Raw genomic sequence first — 20,276 nt, 5'->3', positions numbered from 1 at the left:
TCTTCCCCAGGATGCGATCCACAACTGTCTTCTAACACCCGGCCAATATTTGAAATTTAACGTTAACACAACATTCGAAAAAAAAAAAACGCATTTTAACGGTTCATAACATTTCACTTCACTGCTCCATACATTTAACATTACTCCGGGTTTTCCCATATTTTCGAACTATCTTGTTGATCATAATGGGTGGTGAGAGCTCCAGCCTCGGGGGTACTGATTCCAAGAACCCTTAACACACACAACAGATATACATGCCCCAACCCTTATATGCTGACACCCCCTCCCCTCGATAACATCGTCTCCCGGATGTGTACATTGACTAGAAGAACCATCTGCTCTCTCAACACACGTGCTGCTGACGGCGGTATAGTGGGGGGGGGGGGATTTATGGGGGTTGTAGTGGTGGTAGACGAGGGTGATAGTAGTTAGTGGGTAGTGGTGACTGATTAGTAATGATTAATAGGTCTGCTCACTGCTCAGATTATTCAACATCTTACCAGAAGATGTCAGAAATACTGATGGGACAAGTGAAGAAGTTTTCAAGAGGAAATTGGACAAGCATTTTCACCAGGTGCTAGATCAACCAGGTTGTGATGGATATGTTGGGCCTGTTGCCCCAGATATCCTGGTTGACCAAGCTAACTTGGTCAACCAGGCTAACACCAGATGAGCCTGGTCCATGGTCCAGGAGTAAAAAGACTCTTGAAACTAGAAGGTATATCAAAGGTAAGGTTGCAAAATTACTAACAATTAATGCTGTAATGTGATTAATAAGTAGTTTTCACCTCTCTTCGGCACCTATACATTCACAACCCTATAGTGTATACGTCGGGTCAATTTTAGAGTATGCAGCGCCAATATGGAACCCGCATCTGAGAAAACGTAAAGCTGCTGGAAAAAAAAACCAGCGGTGAGGCAGGAGTAAGAGCAGAGACTCGACCCCTGCAAACACAAATAGGTTAGTACACATCTCCATTAAAGACAGGTGAAATTGCAGATCTAGAGAATGTACAGAGAACCTTTACTGCACATATAAATTTCATCGAACACGTTAACTACTGGGAACGCCTGGAAGCACTTGACTTGTACTCACTGGAGCGCAGTGAGTACAAGTCCCTAATCTGCACACACAAATCACTCCCTACGAAAGCAAAGGACTTGGCAGGCGATGCAACATACCCCCAGTGAAAAGTAGGGGAGTCACTGGTACACTAAGAGAAAACACTAAGTGCCCGGGGCCCAAGACTGTTCAACAGCCTCCCACCAGCCATAAGGGGAATTACCAAGAGATCCCTGGTTGTCTTCAAGAGGGAGCTGGACAGATACCTAAAGTCAGTGCTGGATCAGCTGGGCTGTGGTTCGTACGTTGGACTACGTGCGGCCAGCAGTAACAGCCTGGTTGATCAGGCCCTGATCCACCAGGAGGCCTGGTCATGGACCGGGCCGCGGGGGCGTTGATCCCCGGAATACCCTCCAGGTAGACATAATCCAGAGATAGACATACCGCGCACGCGCACACACATTATATCAAGTCAAGTGTCTATCGACAAGTGCCTCTGACAACTAGTAACTACAACACGCGCGCGCGCGCACACGACCACGTGGATGAGAGAGGCGGGGTAGGGGGCCCTGGAGAGGGTAACATGGTGGTGAGCTCCACAAGGCTCACTACCCCAGCCTGGCAGCACAAGCTGTTCGACCATCAGTGTGGTGGGTGTGGCCTCTCAACCCCCCCCCCCCCCCCCCCCGATCAATGACAGTATTGCCGCATCACTTCAAGCGCATGCCGCTGCCACGGCAAGACCGCCGCCGTTGTCGTCTCGTACCCATCCGTGCAGCTGCGGCATTCTTACCGTCAAGTAGGGAGACAACACTATACTGGGAACATAACAGGAAGGATCCGAGAACCCAGGACAAAATAATCCGTATCAGCAATCCTCTGTTTACCTAGCAGTGAACAGGTACCTAGCAGTCTCTCAGGATTGCTGAGAGTCACCTTCTAGGGCGGAGGTTCTCAGAACTTCAATAAACCTAATATGATGTGTAATCCTGATTTAGTAAACCTCCGGGACTAATTTACCGAATAGCCGTAGCATTTTCCAAAAATAAATAATCGACTATCTTACCTGTAGCTTACCTGGAGTCGCTTCCGGTCCCAAACTACGTCTCCTGGTTGCTGGTCTGAGATCTTCGTGCACTCATCGCTCCCTGTTTTTCATTGGAGGTATTCTGCACCGTCTGCCAAGCTTCTTGTGTTCACGAGTAGTGATTTCAGTGTGCAGTTTTGGTACCAATCTCTCCGTTAGAAGGCAGCAGTATTCCAATGTAGAGAGAACGAGTGACCTGAAGAGTATCATTGGCTTGACATCACTTGTTTTGAAAATATTAGTTATCGAAACTATAATTTTTCTTTCAGTTGCGACAACACTTATGCTCGTTGAACTCGAGATGATCTGACATAATCACTCCAGGTCTCTCACACTAGACTTACATTTTACTGAGTAATTCGAGTTCGTCTTGTACTCCGATCTTTTTATTTCCTCAATCCTTCCGTAAAGTAGTAACCGAAATCTGCCTTCAGTGATCATATTGTTGCCAGTAACCCAATGGAAGACTTGACATCAGTTTGAAGGATCGCTCTCTCTTGTAGCGTCCCAAACCCGTCCGCCGGTACAGGATACCTCCACTGTAGAGAAGGGGAGCGATGAGTACACTGAGAGAACTCAATGGGCGTTAAGGGACCACAACAATTCAGTACCCTTCCATCATGCATAATGGAGGGATTACCAAGACACTATTAGTCGTCTTCAAGAGGGAACTCGACAGATTCCTCTGTGCCTCATTAGCTGGGTTGTGGTGAATACGTTGGACTACGGGAAGCAGGCACTAACAGCTTGATCGATCAAGCCAGCAACCAGGAGGCCTAGTCTGAAACCGGGCCGCGGAAGTAGTGGCCTCCGGAAGCGACTCCAGGTAAACTTATACAGGTTATGGCCCTGTCTATGCCAGATATAGGAAAGAAAGAGAGAAATGGGCAAGTACAATGTCTAGTGACACAATGTTTCACTGTAGCAACATCTGATTTTGTTTACTATTAGTCTTTGGGTTCTATTAGTTAGAAAGTTTAATGTCCATCTTCCCACCTTTCCAGTTATTCCTTTCGCGCGCATTTTCCGAAAATTTTTCCTATGGTCGCACTTGTCAAGGGTTTTTGCGAAGTCGATGTACACTACATCTGTATTTAGCTTGCCTTCCATTGTATCCAAGACCATGTCGTAATGGTCTAGCATTTACAAGAGGCAGGAGACTTTTTTTTTTTAACCCATGCTGACCTGGGTTGTGCAAGTGCCGTGATTCCATGTGACTGGCAATCTTGCTTTTCAAAACCCTTTCAAAAACTCTTGACAATGTGGGACGTCAATGCTATCGGTCTTTAAATTTAAGAAAGTGTTCAGAATTAATCGATCAGATACCTATAACTAGTTTCGAGAGATTTTCTACCCTCGCAGCTGGACTTGGAGCCAGCCAAGATAAATAAGTGGTCCAGTGAGCTGTCAGCAGCTAGTTGGTAGTCTGACAAGCTTGGTCCGAAGTGCTAAACACTGGGAATGGGAGATAATCGGGTTTTGTTGAAAACGGTATAAAATACCGACAAGTTGAAGATTAAGAGACACGTACAACAGCTGGGTATCTTTATTGATGAAACGTTTAGCCTACACAGTAGGCGTCTTCAGTCAAATACAGAGGCAACAGGTGTAGTAGTGAAATAAAGATGTAATCAGTCCATCAATCTTGCAGAAAAAGTATTTGAGGTGGTAGGTCCCTCAGCCTGGATAGAAGATAGCCACAATTCATTAGATCAAGATCCCTTCAGGAGCAAGGAAGCCCCCCTCCTCCCCTGAAGGAGGCTCTATTTATAAATGGACTTTATCTAGCGTAGCATTAGCTGACCGAGCAGTGTTATCTTGCTTCAGCAACCACCACTTCAAGTACCTCCGAGTGCTTCAACTTACACTCCTCAACACTGACCACTGATGTTTCACATACTATCTTTGCCAACCACTGTTTACATACTCTTTTTACAACTAGTAATGTTTTAAATAATATATTCACAACTAGTAATGTTTTAAATATATTCACAACTAATGTTTTGCATACTATGCGGAAGTACATACTATCTTTGCGAGTAGTAATGTTTAACATGTTATCTTTGCTACTTTTTTTTTCACAGAAAACGTTACAGCCTTATCCAGCCTCAACATTGTTTCAAAGCCCAATCCAATCTAAAACATGCCTCCTGTCTCTGGGATGCCACCCTCAACACTCTATTAATACCCAGGGGCAACAGGTGTACGGAGACGCGCTCATACGTCCCGGTCTACCTGGGAACGAATGAACGTCTCTTCGGGTGCAAGAGGAGAACTTTGCCTTGCATAATATTTGTATTACCACAGCATTCAGGTTTAGTTGCGTGTGGGGGAAGGGGAGGACAACTTGGCCTGAGGCCAGACCTTGTTGGCTGCATGATTAACTAGGCTATTGCTACCTGGGGTCTACATAGCCAAAACAAATATTCTCTTAATCAGGGCTTGTCATTGTAGCCCATTCAGCCTAAACTTCCACTTCCCTTTACTAGTTAAGGTAATTAACCATTCTCGGAGGTACTATCATCCCATCAAGAGGAAGCTGTACAGATACCTAGAATCAGTACCCCATCAGCCGGGCTGTGGTTCGTACGTTAGACTACATGCGGTCAGCAGTAACAGCCTAGTTGATCAGGCCCTGATCCACCGGGAGGCCTGGTCAAGGACTGGACCGCGGGGGCGTTGATCCCCGGAATACCCTCCAGGTATAGAAACCTGTTGATTTATCTTACACTCAGGCAGAATTACTGATATTTACTGTCTCACTAACATGTAAGATGAGAGGTAAATCTTACCAACTTCTACCTACATTAGGTATACACATTTCATTCCTCTCATGTATGCTTCATAGTTAGGAAACCTGGTTTAAGACCGGGTCTTAGGGAAGATATTCCTCAGAACCACTGACATAAAACAGATCCAAGAATTCCCAAAATAGTCAAGTCATCGCAGTGAACAAGGTGTATAAGACATGTAAAAGGAGACAATAGCAAAACAAGAAAAAATACACACAAACAATAGAAACGGAAAAAAATGAAGACACGAGGGGTAACGAAGAGAGGGAAAGGAAAAATGGGAGAAACTGAAAATAAAAGAAAGACACGGTATTTTTTCTCACATGGTATTGGTGCTTACATTAACACCTGTTATTTTTATCAGCAGAGGTAAGGAGGATGTAAAAAGTAGGAATAGCAGATATACAAAACTGACACAAAAGCAGAAATAAGCAAATATAAACAGAAGCCACTGCAAACACAGAAACAAGTAGAAGCAAATACACAGTAAAGCAAATAAGAAATATAAATGTTTATAAAAATCAGAGATAAGCAGATACAGTACAGAGATAAGCAAATGCAGCTATAATACTACAGCTGTATGCAGCAACTATCCAGGGAGGTACTGTCGTCCTGCTGTGACCGTGAAACGTAAACCCGCCAAGCGTCTGTCACTCTGGCAGGCATTGTTGCTCTTTTTCTGCCTCAAGAACGTATAAGAGGGCAGGTGGTTCATAAGGTGGTCCACTTTAAGGGCCTGACCTCTTACTATCAGTGGGCCCCGCCCATATTCAACCCTGTCTACAACTGCTGCATCCCTCCACTTCCAGTGGCTTTCTCTATTAGACTAATAAAGCCTCTAGTGAGTAAAAACTCCCTCAATCAAGATAACGAGGTATCGCACGTGTGTTTTATAGGCGAGTAGTATAACTCGATAAGTAGTGTCACCGAAGCAAATAATTTGAGTATCTTTAGTGTTGGATAAACGCACGATTGGGAAGGTTAGCCTACACTGCTACCTAGTATGGAGCTTAGCGCGCTGTTCATTATGTGATTTTCGCATTTTGCTGTTGCTTCTCTCCTTCCATCCCCAATAGAGGGGTGCAGACGGTGGCACAGGAAGTAGAGGGAGGGAGGGAGAGGAGGAAGGAGAATGGTTGAGGCCTCCCAGGGGGACCCTTCCGTGAAACATGAGTCTGGCGTCCCCTTCGCAAACGCTGGTACGGGCCAGAGTAACCTCCTCTCCACCTGGGGAGGAGGGTAGGAGGAGCGTTCGGCCAGGAGAGGGGGAGAAAGGAATTACGTCTGCTAGAGGCAGAGGGGGAGAGAGAATTTGCCACGTCCGGTTGTTATATTGCACGAAGCCGCACTTACACACACTGCTTCCCCAGAACCACTCTCCCTACCTCTTCGTCAGCCCCTGCACCCCCTACCCCCGCACGGGTACTGATGCCTACATTAGACTATCTGGAGTTTATCTGGAGAGAGTTCCGGGGGTCAACGCCCCCGCGGCCCGGTCTGTGACCAGGCCTCCTTAGGTCAGTGTCCCAGGATGCGACCCACACCAGTCGACTAACACCCAGGTACCCATTTTACTGATGGGGAACATAGACAACAGGTGGAAAGAAACACGTCCAATGTTTCTACTCTGGCTGGGAATCGAACCCAGGCCCTCACCGTGTGAAGCGAGAGCGTTAACCACCAGGCCACCAGAGCCCCTACCTGGAGGTTACCTGGAGGTTATTCCGGGGATCAACGCCCCCGCGGCCCGGTCCACGACCAGGCCTCCCGATGGATCAGGGCCTGATCAACTAGGCTGTTACTGCTGGCCGCACGCAGTCCGACGTACGAGCCACAGCCCGGCTGATCCGGCACTGACTTTAGGTATCTGTCCAGCTCTCTCTTGAAGGCAGCCAGGGGTTTATTGGCAATTCCCCTAATGCTTGATGGGAGGCTGTTGAACAGTTTTGGGCCCCGGACACTTATGGTGTTTTCTCTTAGTGTACCAATGGCGCCCCTACTTTTTATTGGCGGCATTTTGCATCGCCTGCCCAGTCTTTTACTTTCGTAGGGAGTGATTTCTGTGTGCAGATTTGGGACCATTCCTTCCAAGATTTTCCAAGTGTAGATTATGATATATCTCTCCCTCCTGCGTTCCAACGAGTACAAGTCAAGTGCTTTCAAGCGTTCCCAGTAGTTAAGGTGCTTGACAGAACTTATACGTGCAGTAAAGGATCTCTGTACACTCTCTAGATCTGCGATTTCACCTGCTTTGTATGGAGATGTTAATGTACAGCAGTATTCCAGCCTAGAGAGAACAAGTGATTTGAAAAGGATCATCATGGGCTTGGCATCTCTACACCAACAACCTCACTGGTCAAGCCGTTAACCATCGGACTTCCTTCTTTGAAGTTGTTCTTTCGGTCCAGGACTAAGAAGCGGGGAGGGGGGCGATGACCCCCGGAATCAACAAGTAGATAACTGGTAGGGGATCATCGCCCTACACAAGTCTCCCAAATCAGTAACATTTACAAAACCCCTATGCTAGAAACTCATCCTGTGATGGACTATGTTACATAATATGAAAACAGCAGTTTCGTCCCCACTACACGACTCTCAAGATACACAACAACCATCCAGAGAAGACCCTCTTATACGAGTGTGAAATAAAAGTTATTAAATGTTTTGCACACTCACGGGATTGTGGTCTCTTTTTGTGGTCTCATAAATATGTATGACAGGTAAATGTGTAAAATTACTTCTTACGTCTAATGTACACCCATCTTTACTTTCTTGCTTGTTTCTTAATAGTTCTTGTTCCTGTACTTTAAAGCTTTTACGTCACGAAAGACTGAGAGAAATAAAAATAATAGTGTAGTACAAGACAAACTAAAACCACTCCACACTGTGCTCAAGGAACACAATGTTATTATCGCAAGTGCAAGGAAAATGATACGGTTGGATAACTAGAACTTTCAGAACAAGAGATATCAAGCCACTGATGGTACTCTTCAGGTCACTTCCTCTCTCTCTAGGTTGGAATACAAGCGAAACTGCTGGGCTGAAAAATATAGAGAGCATTCAAAGCTCGTATACACTCAATCACCCAAACTACTGAGTGTGTTCAACGTTCCCAGAGCTGTACTACTTAGAAAGTAGGTGAGAAAGATATCTCATTATGTACTCCTGAGATACTAGAGAGATTGGCAGGATATCTTCAATGAAAAGCAGGGAAGCGATGGGTGTAGTAAGAGAGATCTTAATTAATGAGTGTTAAGTGACCATGACTCACTAAGCATAAGGGAGATCACCAACCCCTAGCCGTCTTCAAGAGGAAATTCGATAGACTCCTCAACGAAAACAGTTCCTGATCAGCCGGGTTGTGGTGCATATGTTGGGCTGCTGGCGGCGGGTACGTACAGCTTGATCAATCAGACCAGCAACCAAAAGGCCTCTGTTGGGGCCTCCGGAAGCGATTCCTGGTAAACCTCTAAGTTTCCAATTTAGGATGTCAGGTGCGAGAGGGGCCGCAGGTGCGATATCTCTGAAATATTGAACATTTAACAAACATGGTCTTGACAGAACACCAGCTCAATTCAGATGTACGCACCAATTACTATTTATGTTAATGTACAACAGTGTTCCAGCCTAGAGAGAACAAGTGATTTGAAAAAGATGATCATTGGCTTGACATCTCTCGTTTTGAAAGTTCTCATTATCCATCCTATCATTTTCTTTGCACTTGTGATCGTGGCACTGTTGTGATCCTTGAAAGTGAGATCAAGGATCACAACAGTGCCACGATCACAAGTGCAAAGAAAATGATAGGATGGATAATGAGAACTTTCAAAACGAGATATGCCAAGCCAATGATGATCCTTTTCAAATCATTTGTTCTCTCTAGGCTGGAATACTGCTGTACATTAACATCTCCGTTTAAAGCAGGTGAAATCGCAGATCTAGAGAGTGTACAGAGATCCTTTACTGCACGTATAAGTTCTGTCAAGCACCTTAACTACTGGGAACGCTTGGAAGCACTTGACTTGTACTCGTTGGAACGCAGGAGAGAGAGATCATGATATACACTTGGAAAATCCTGGTAGGAATGGTCCCGAATCTGCACAGAGAAATCACTCCCTACGAAAGTAAAAGACTGGGCAGGTGATGCAAAATACCCCTAATTAAAAGTAGGGGCGCCATTGGTACACTAAGAGAAAACACCATAAGTGTCCGGGGCCCAAGACTGTTCAACAGCCTCCCACCAAGCATAAGGGGAATTACCAATAAACCCCTGGCTGCCTTTAAGAGAGAGCTGGACAGATACCTAAAGTCAGTGCCGGATCAGCCGGGCTGTGGTTCGTACGTTGGATTGCGTGCGGCCAGCAGTAACAGCTTGGTTGATCAGGCCCTGATCCACCGGGAGGCCTGGTCATGGACCGGGCCGCAGGGGCGTTGATCCCCGGAATAACCTCAAGGTAAACTCCAGGTAGACCTCTACAACCACCGCCACTACTGCTGCTACTGTTGTTAGGTAGAATTTCCAGTCACAAATACAACCGAGTGGAGAGACATGACTAACTCCCAAATTATCCCAACAGTGTTCATAAAAGTATATTGTTTAATTAAAATCCTGGTCATGGACCTGGCAGCGGGGGTGTTGACCCCCCAGAAACACCCTCCAGGTACAACAATAAAAGGATCACCGCAGTAGGCCCAATAGCCCACGTATATAGTCCCAATCAATAGAGAAGCCTAGTCAATCCCGCAGAGATTAGACGAACCCTCAAGGTTAGAGGTATATCACAGGTATGCACAATGTATTGCTTTGCAATACATTGTGCATTGTTAATGTTGCAGTTTAAAAACTGTAGTGTAAAGCACCTTTCTGGCAAGACAGTGATGGAGTGAATGATGGTGAAAGTTTTTCTTTTTCGGGCCACCCTACCTTGGTGGGAATAGGCCAATGTGATAAAAAAAAATTTACTTTGAATTTATTGGCACTATTTTAGTCTTGGTTTGTTATTTTCAGAATATTATTAATGTCCAGTGTTTTCCACTAGTACACGACAGTCAGATCTCCTTCACTCTACCCTTACCGTGGGAAATCTCAACGGGTGTGACGTATTTTCGTAACAAAGATAACTGATCCCTCTGGAGTACATAACTGATAAAACGCAAAGTAGGTGGTAAACACCCAGGCAGTAAAAAAAAAATCCAGGGAGAATTTACCATGTGTGTGAACACGTATAGGTAGAAGCCTGATAAACAGCCATCATCCATGGACATACGACCTGGCTGCCACGAGTGTTCTACACACTCGTACGGTAGCATGTTAGCAGATAACCATCCAGGGAGGTATTACCCCCCTACCATGTGTGTGAACCATACATAGTTGGAAGACAACAATGTAGGGAGATGTTCCATCCTGACACATGGGTGAAATTTAAAAACAACGTGGGGAGGTATTACCATATGTCATGAGTAATAAACAGAAGCTCATTAACGTTTAACACTTCATTTTCGCAGATTCATTAAATAGCTACTCGTTAGCTTCATTTTTAATTTTATTTACCACGTTACTGGCCTAGACACGAACACGTAACCATTCTAATCTTTCATAGCCGTGTAGAACAAAACTAAAATGTCCATACGCTTAAATAAAATGGAATAGAGACGCCAGTAACAAAATATATGGCATTTAGCTTTGTCAGGTTGTCCTAGGTTAAATTCTCACAGTCTGTCACCCAAAGTAGGCCTACAATTATCTTAGAGTGGAAGCAATGGTATTTAACCTAAGCCTATCATAATATTATACTATGTAACCATTTGAACTTCAAAGTATATAATATACATTCTTAAAACATCTGTAAATATCTGCAGCATTAATGTGTGGCAGCTACGGGAGCCCTGAGCCCTGCCTTCCCCTTCATCGTCAACAAACAGCATCAACCCTCACCCCTTCCCCTCCCCCCCCCGTCCCCGCCACCGTCTCCCCTTTCTTCCTGGCCGCCAGTATTCCACAGACCAGTTATTTCCCCAATCCCCCTTTCCTCATCACTGAGTCAGCTGTCTCGCAAGGTACTGGGTTCGATTTCCTGGCGGGGAGAAACCTGAGGAAGTTTCCTTACTCCCCTGCCAACCCTGCCCACCTAATATTAAAAGTTGGTGGTTAGTCGACTGTCGTGGGTCGCATCCAGGACAAAATGTGTTAGAAAGCTTCAGCCCTGCTGTAATGTCCTATCCTGTGCAAGAAAACACTCCCGAGGCGCGCAAGAAATACTAAAGTGTGGGTAAAAGGTATCCAAGTACTTGGAGTCTATCTGGAGGGTGTTCCGGGGGTCAACACCCCCGAGGCCCAGTCCTTGAACAGACCTCTTGGTGGATCAGGGCTTGATCAACCAGGCTGTTACTGCTGGCCGCACATAATGCAACGTACGAACTACAGCCCGGCTGATTCGGTACTGACTTTAGATATCTGTCCAGCTCCCTCTTTACGGCAGCCAGGGTCTATGTACCTAATGATAACTAACAAACAAAAATTTTCTATCTTCAGTAGTGCCTCTCTAACACTGCCTCTTCCCCACCTAAGCGCTCATATGTGTACATCTGGGAATCATTACACGAGGTATCCCCCTGGGCATATGTTTGGTCGTTACTGTATCCATCGGTTTTAAGTGGGATGGAAAACCCAACCAATGAATGGATCATGTTAGGACACCAATGGAAATAAGTCACTGGCTTTTTTTGGGCTATTCTAGGTAATTAACACTATGTATGACGATTGCACTTATGTGTACCTGTGCCTAAATAAACTTACTAGTCTCGTGTCAGGAGACTTCTTCTCTTTCCTGACAAACAAACATCACGACTACCGCCACCTGGGCATATATTAAGTGTGGTGTATAGTGATCGTGAGGAGACTACTGCCACATCCACGTATACATGGGTCATGTGAGTATATACAGGCCAGGTGCGTGTATACATGACTAGCGCATGTACAAAACATGAGCCAGGTGCATGGTGTCACCTGGACATAATGTTAAGAAGGTACCTGGGAGAACAGTAGGAACAGGAGAGGGAGAATAGCATTAGTAGTAGCAGGAAAGGAAGAACAGTAATAGCAGATGAGGGAGAGCAGCAGCAGTAAATAATAGTAGTAGTAGTAGTAGTAGTAGTAGTAGTAGAGAAATAGTTCAATGAACAGAGGGAGGAGACTGAAACTTACCAGTGGGGGCGTAGAGTTAGCGACGGTGCTAACTGGGGGTGGGGGCGCCTCTCTAGGCGTGTCCCGCACCCCTCCGCTGGGGGCGTGGCCGGTGGAGGCGCTGGAGGGGGCGTGGCTGGTGGGGGCGTAACTAGTAGGAGTGTAACTGGCTGGAGCGGGGGCGTGGCTGGTAGGGGCGTTGCTAGTGGGGGCGTTGCTGGTGGGGGCGTGGCTGGTGACACTACAGTTGACACTGGGGGTTTCGTTGACAGAGCCGTTAGTATCGTACAGCTTGTGTCTCTGAGCAAGTCGGTCTAGGGAGGCTAGGCGGTAGGTATTACCGCTGGAGGTGGAATACTTGGAGGTGAAGGTGGGATTGTAGCTGCTGCTCTGGTTGCTTGAGGGATTCGTACCGCCGCCCATGTACGATTTCTTCATGTCATCGAGGCGACGGAGGCGCGGCGAGCTAGAGTAGGAGGGGGGCGTGGAGCCCGTCCTGAGGAAGGTGCTGGTACCGCCCCCCGGTTGTGCCGTCACCACCTTCCCACCCTCACCCCCAGCTTCACCGTTCATGGCCAACACTCTAGTCCTGACGCCCACACTCCTCGCCTGCTCTATGTTCCCGCAACACGTCTCCACCGTGACTGTGTTAATAGTACCCCTCACACCTCTCACAGTCCCACACAGCCACTGAAGCAACACTCGCTACTCCCTGGCTAAAACAGTAGTACTACGGCTGCCTCCCGGCTTACTCCACACCTAATATTGACACAGTGGAGGCTGCTAGCAGCGCCTCCAAAACACTACACGGAGTGCTGATACTACTGTAGTGGTGGTCGGCGGGACAGGCCAACACGTCCGAGCCTTCTAAAATCAATGTGTGGGCCGCAGTAGCCAACACACACACATGAGCCCACCAGCAGCCATCCTCAGCACGTTCCTGCTACCACCACCTTGGCCACACCCCTAAGCTTATCTCCCGTGTGTGTGTGTGTGTGTGTGTGTGTATGTTGGGGTGCGTGTAGCGAGGTGGAGGGCGAGGGTGTGCAGGAGTGTGGAGGTGTGGTCAACACCACACACACTGGCACACGCATACACACACGCACTCACTGTGGGGTGTGTTGCTGCTGCTACCACTGGTCCAACCGTCTCGCACTCACACCACTCACTCACTGGCCAACCCGACAACCTAAACCCCTGCCCGACCCCCCGTACCTCCCATGCACCCACCCAACATCCCCTCACACACACACGCGTGCACGCACGCTCCACGACACTTTACGAACCTAACTCACTCGGTTAGTTTTAAAGACTTATCAACTGCACCAGAGTCATCAAACGTGAAACTGACCTACACACTAACACCAAGACTAATCCCTAACATTGAAGCTAAACTAAACTGTTTATATACACTGAAATTTGCACACAGTAAAGCTCCCACCCAACAATTTATGACTCTTGCTCGCCCAATAATATGTTAAGATTTTTACACTCCTAGTACCTACGTACGTGTGTGCGTATTTATATACACACGATATGTATATATGTATGTGTATGTGAGTGTGTGTTACACTCACCTATATGTGATCGAGTCTTAGCTCTCGCTCAGACTCTCAGCATGTCGCTTGCTTGATTTACTCTACTGGCCTCTCCCTATCTATTCTTAATTAAAACTATGTATGGAGTCTGCCTCCATCTCTTCATCGAGGTCATTCCACTTCCCGACCAACGTGAGACTGAAAACATTTTTTCCTGACATCGGTATGACTCATCTGTGTCTTTAACTGCCGGCTGTGCCCCCAAATACCTGTTTCCCGCCTCTATAACATCCTTTCCTTGAGTATTTTGTAAGTTATCATGTCTCTCCCGGTCCTTCTGTCCTCCAGGGTCGTTAGATTCAATTCTTTAGCCTCTCGTAGTTCATACCCCTTAGCTCTGAGACCAGTCTCGTTGCATTCTTCTGTATTTCCTTCAGTTCCTTATCATGCTTCCTCAGGTGTGGGTTCCATGTAAGTGCTGGTACTACAAGATGGGCCTGACATGTGTTGTGCAAAGCATCCTGCACGAGTATTTGTCGAGATTACTTAAGGCCACTCTCAGATTTGCCAGACGATCAATGGTTACAGAGGTTATTCAGTAGTTATGAGCCTCTGGAGATGTGGTAGGAACTATGATTATTGATAAGTAAGACTCATGTACAACAGTTAGGTATCTTTATTCCGAAACGTTTCGCCTACACAATAATCTTCTTTAGTTGAGTACAGAAGAGTTAGCAGAAGAGATGTGAAGACGATGCCATCAGTCCATCATACTTGAAGACGTAGTTTTGAGGTGGTCAGTCCCTCAGCCCGGAGAAGAGTTTTGCTGTACAGTCTAGAACAGTTACAGACTATGGAAGAAAACTCTTCTGATGACATCGTCTTCACATCTCTACTGCTAACTCTTCTGTACTCGACTGAAGAAGCCTACTGTGTAGGCGAAACGTTTCATAATAAAGATACTTAACTGTTGCACATAAGAAAGAAGGAACACTGCAGCAGGTCTACTGGCCCATGCGAGGCAGGTCCAAGTCACCTATTAAGCCGTTGTTAGGTAAGACACATATGCAACAGTTAGGTATCTTTATTTCGAAACGTTTCGCCTACACAGTAGGCTTCTTCAGTCGAGTACAGAAAAGTTGATAGAAGCAGAAGATACTTGAAGACGATGTAATCGGTCCATCACCCTTGAAGTTTTGAGGTGGTCAGTCCCTCAGTCTGGAGAAGAGTATCGTTCCATAGTCTGAAACAATATGGAGTTGAAGTGACAGGATGGAGCCTATATACCGCCAGGAGGTGAGATGTAGGCCACTAGTAGAGGTAAGAATGTTGTCGTTGGAAGGTCAGGTCCCTCTCAAATCCAGCCATTCTCATTAGTAGAAGTTGACAAAGTTGATTTCAGGTCTGTACCAAGATACCCTTGTGTTACAGTGTCTGACAGAGTGAACATTAAAATGGTATAAAATATCGACAGGTTGTTAGGTAAGACACACATGCAACAGTTAGGTATCTTTATTTCGAAACGTTTCGCCTACACAGTAGGCTTCTTCAGTCGAGTACATCCTGTCACTTCATCTCCATATTGTTTCAGACTATGGAACAATACTCTTCTCCAGACTGAGGGACTGACCACCTCAAAACTTCAAGGGTGATGGACTGATTACATCGTCTTCAAGTATCTTCTGCTTCTATCAACTTTTCTGTACTCGACTGAAGAAGCCTACTGTGTAGGCGAAACGTTTCGAAATAAAGATACCTAACTGTTGCATATGTGTCTTACCTAACAACCTGTCGGTATTTTATACCATTTTAATGTTCACCTATTAAGCCACTGACCACATGTGTCTTACTTATCAACCTGATGGTACTGCATACCATTTTAATATTCACTATGTTTATTCCATGGTCCGTCTCTGAATAAAGCCTGCAGCCTCTGTCCTGAGTCTATACTGTGTGTAGTCTTCAGCCCCTTCTCCAATCTTCATAATCTTGCAGTCGCTGAGATTGAATTCAAGCCACCACTTATCTGGCATACCCTGCAGTTTGTCCAGAACCTTATGCAGCCTTTCTCCACCCTCATCTGTCTGTATTTTCGTCATTAGCTTTATATCAATAAAGTTGGTAGAATTACACTTGTGTCCTTTTACTTTACAGCTTTATATCAACAGCGAACAGAAATAGATATGAATCAATTCAATTTGTCATATTGCTCACATAAAAACAGCACTGATCCTTGTGGTACACTACTTGTCCTTCTTCCCCATTCTGACATTTCTTCCCGGACAAGCATTCTCCTTCCTTCCTTGATCCACTGGAGTGCGTTCCCTATTATTCCTGCTTGCTTCTCAAGTTTTTGCCCATAGTCTAAAGTGAGGTACAGCATCAAATGCCTTCTTGCAGTCTACGAAATCAACATTTTCTCTTTCCTGTCTCACTTCCGTTATTTTGTCATAGAATTCCCAAAGGTTGGAATGACAAGACTTGCCATCTGTGAACCCTTACTGATTGTTGCACTTACCACTCTCCTGACTATCTTCTCCATTACCTCGCATGGTATACATGTCAGTGAAACTGACCTGTAGTTCAATGCCTCCTATCCATCTTCTTGAATACACGCACCATGTTCGATGTCGTCCAGATCTCTGGCAACTGTCCTGTGTTCACTGATTTGATGAATATCAAAACTAGTGGCGCAAACAGCGTTTCTGCTCCCTCTCACAGAATCCATGGTGACACCCGGTCAGGTCCCACCGCTTTCCATGTATCCAGCTCCATCAAAAACTTTTATTTACCTCTACCCCCAAGTATGTATACGTTCGTAGGTACGTCTGGGGGATAAGGAGTATACACGTGCCCTCGCCTAGTTGTGCTCACTAAGAAGGTGAGTGTTTCTCTACATGTACTCACAGATTCACGTTTGCGGGGGCCAAGTCATGGCTCGTGGTCTCGCCTCTTATGTGTCATCGGCCGGAATTACTGCCTTCTGACCACTTTAACACTATCATCCCTACTCTTAAGACCATGAACTTTGGTTCGCCTTAACCACTTCCACATCCACATTATTGCCTTTCCATACAACAGTAAAAGTGAAGAATTAGTTTGTAACGTCCCTGTGATTCATGAGTTCTTAGCTTGTTATTAATGTCAACGTTTTCCAGTCCTGGAATTATACCTCTGATATACACATCTTTGACGAGTTCCCAGAGTTTTTCTACTCCCAGAGCCCGGCCTTGAGCCAGGCTTGTCTGATGCCTGCCTGGTCAACCAGACTGTTACTGTTGGTCTACTGACCCACATATTCATTACAGCCTTGTTGATCTAGCACCTGATGAAGATACTTGTCCAGTTTCCTCTTGAAGACTTCTACTGATGCTGAATAGTCTGGGGCCACGCATGTTGATACAGTGTTTCCTTACTGTGCCCACGGCGCCCAAGCTTTTCACAAGTTTATTTTGCACTTCCTCCCATCTCTCTCACTCCAGTGTGTTATGACAGTGTGCAGATTTGGGACAAGCCCCTCAAGCACTCTCCGGTGACATATACCTGCTGAGCCAGAATACTTACAGGAACTATTTCTGGTATAATGTTATGATAAACCATCTTCCATTTTACATTCGGGAGATTGAAATCTTCCAGGCACAATATTTGGTGTGGGATTTTCCAGCATTTCAAGACAACTAATTATTTTCCTTATCTGATCTGTAAATTCCTCAGACTGTGGTTTATATACAAGGATAATTACTATATTTCTATGTTCTGCTTAACGGGCCAGTAGGCCTTCTGCAGTGTTCCTCCATTCTTAAGTTGTATACCTAGATGGAGTTCAGTAATAGTGTAACAAAAAGTATGTTTCACAGTCCTCCTCCTCACTGTGATCTATAAACTCTGTTACATCTATACATATCACAGTTTTTTTTTTTATCTTTATCTCACCATCCAAAACATCCCTTGTGTTTTTTTTTTCTGTAAATGTTCCAAACACGACATTCGCTTGAGAGGAGCCTGGGGTATACCTGGAGAGTGTTCCGGGGGGTCAACGCCCCCGCGGCCCGGTCTGTGACCAAGCTTCATGGTGGACCAGGGCCTGATGAACCAGGTTGTTTCTGCTAGCTGCACGCAGTCCAACGTACGACCCACAGCCCGGCTGGTCAGGTACTGATTTTAGGTACCTGTCCAGTGCCTGCTTGAAGACAGTCAGGGGCCTATTGGTAATCCCCCTTATGTATGCTGGGAAGCAGTTGAACAGTCTTGGGCCCCTCACGCTTATTGTGTTGTCTTTTATCGTGTTAGTGGTACCCCTGCCTTTCACTAGGGGGACGTTGCATCGTCTGCCGAGTCTCTTGTTTTCACGGAGTAATTTTCGTGTGCAAGTTCGGTACTAATCCCTTTAGGATTTTCCAAGTGTAGATAATCATGTCTCTCTCCCGCCTGCGTTCTAGGGAGTACAGTTTTAGGAACTTCGAGCGTTCCCAGTAACTGAGGTGTTTTATCGCAGCTGTGTGTGCCGTGAAGGTTCTCTGTACATTTTCTAGGTCAGCAATTTCACCTGCCTTGAAAGGTGCTGTTAGCGTACAGCAATATTCACTATAATATAACTATCTTTGTCATTGTTATTAGATTTCCAAACCCTGAATGTTTGCAAAAATGAAGCAGAATTTACCATTTGAAATGTTTTGGTTTGATGTGTGTTTTGTTATTACCACTGGTGATGTACTACCTCGCATGCCCCCTGGTGTACATACCTCTGTTTTTAACAGTATTGATTGTGCACCTGTCTGATGTACAGGGGTGCTAAGTATTCTGAGTCTGACATACGTTGTGCATAGAATCATAAAGGGTTCTATATTGAATTTCCTGAAGGCTATTCCTTGAATAACGTTGTGTGACCGGCACGGATTCAGCGTATTTTTTAGAAATAAAATAATGCTAGCCTTAGGCAGGATGCTGAAGCCGTACACATGTGCTCCTCCAGAGATATGTACGGCATAAAATTCATATTTAAAGCCTTTTCCATCATCAATGTTGTGTAAACTCTTTCAGCCCAGTCTGTATCCGGTCTCAGGTCTCGCAGAACTTCCCAAATTGCAAGATTTTGTTGGAACTGATCTCCAGCAGCTATTTACAACTTGTCTTGAGTCTCCATGGAAGACGTCTGCCTTTTCCTTCGTATTCTTAATAGCTTACCATTATCTGCAAACAGTACTGATCCTTGGGGGATCCTACTAGTTACCCTCGTCCATCCTGGCCATTTCTTCCTTACTATCATACTTTCTTCTGTCTTTCAGGTACTCGTTCATTCGCTGCTGATGCAAAGACAACACAGGTGTTGATGTGAGGGCAGTACAGGAAGATAATATGTGAGGAATGCTTCTTTGCAAGATTACATAAACATTCTTCATAGTGTTAGGGGTGAACACAACGATGGTGTACCATATACATCCCCCCAGCTCCTCCCTCACAGTCCGCTCTAGCACTCCTAGAGCGCCCCCTCCCGCCTCCCCCTCCCACGCCACCCCGAGGCAATATGCTAAAAATTGAACACAAAAAATACATATTACGGAGGGAACAGACGGCCAAAGGTATTTTACACAGTTACGCGTGTAATACACTGCTGTTACGCCCTATTTTGTGAGAAAAAATCAAACCAGCTCTCCGCCTGTACCCCAGCTACGACATGCGAGACGTGGGCGTGGCTGCCCCAGCTTAGGCAGGTGAGGCAAGAGGGGTGGTCACGACTGCTCCAGCTTAGGCATACGTTTGATACACCACTGATGAGTTCCAAGAGTATTTCTACTCCCACAGCCCGGCCTTGAGCCAGGCCCGTCTGGTGGTTCCTTGGTCAACCAGGTAGGTGAGAGAGGTAGGCGTGGTGACAATATGAAGCAAGACACCACCTCCGGCTAACGCACACTGTGGTAACTTGCCCAACAATACAATTTGTGACATCCTGTCACTGCTAAAGCACCTTCCAGTGTGTCAACCACCAACTATGTCACAAGCACTGCCTCGCCTAAACATAATACCACTGCCACAACACAACTGTAATAACATAATTGTAACTAGACAAGCGAGTTATTTATATTAATGTTATTATGATTTATCGAGTCAAATGTAAGGGTTTTGAAGGGCCCTGAGCTAGAGCTTGCCACAGCCATGCTGGTGTGAGATTCGTCTGTAAAAACCTGCATTGTGGTCATAGAGGTGGCCCATGCTAACCTTCCCAGTGGGTATAGAAGTACACCTAGTTAGATGACTTTTATAAGGCAAACATAGAACAGTGGTTACATCACTAGCCTACCAGTTCTAGGCCTGGCTTATCATGGGGTTCGAACCCTCCATTCTGTGTTCAAAAACTGGCTTATTCCACGACGAAATGTCTCGCAAAATTTTTGTTAGAAACATGATTTCCAAGAAAGGGAGGAGGTTAATAAGGCTAGTATTGCTGTGTATATCCTGGCGTGTCCTGAGGTCCACTTCCCCAGGATGGCTCTCAACACTCGCCTAATCTATATATTTACTGCTCAATGAAAAGGCGCCGCTGGTGAAAAAATATTTGGCCGTACGTCTCCACCCGCTCGGTCATTAAACAGTTTTATTGATTACGAACCGAATG

At 45.7% G+C, this 20,276-nt stretch overlaps 1 protein-coding gene across 8 annotated transcripts in view; it reads right to left on the bottom strand.

Moving 5' to 3' along the window:
• The window catches only part of pnut (septin 7-like protein pnut), a 294,459-nt gene that overhangs the window by 178,450 nt on the left and 95,733 nt on the right, over positions 1–20,276 (bottom strand). For 3 of the 8 annotated variants that reach the window (XM_070095475.1, XM_070095474.1, XM_070095476.1), the window contains exon 1: positions 12,147–13,311. The exons of the other annotated variants lie outside the window; for them this stretch is intronic. In XM_070095475.1, the coding sequence (XP_069951576.1) occupies positions 12,147–12,698 (552 nt within the window). In that variant the 5' untranslated portion in view covers positions 12,699–13,311. Of the gene's footprint in view, positions 1–12,146; positions 13,312–20,276 lie in introns of those variants that run through there. 8 annotated transcript variants of the gene reach the window in all.

This window comes from Cherax quadricarinatus, chromosome 50, assembly GCF_038502225.1.
Source record: "Cherax quadricarinatus isolate ZL_2023a chromosome 50, ASM3850222v1, whole genome shotgun sequence".
Lineage (NCBI taxonomy): Eukaryota > Metazoa > Arthropoda > Malacostraca > Decapoda > Parastacidae > Cherax > Cherax quadricarinatus.
The sequence above is the reverse complement of the archived record's forward strand: the minus strand, read 5'-3'. Positions and strand labels throughout refer to the sequence as shown.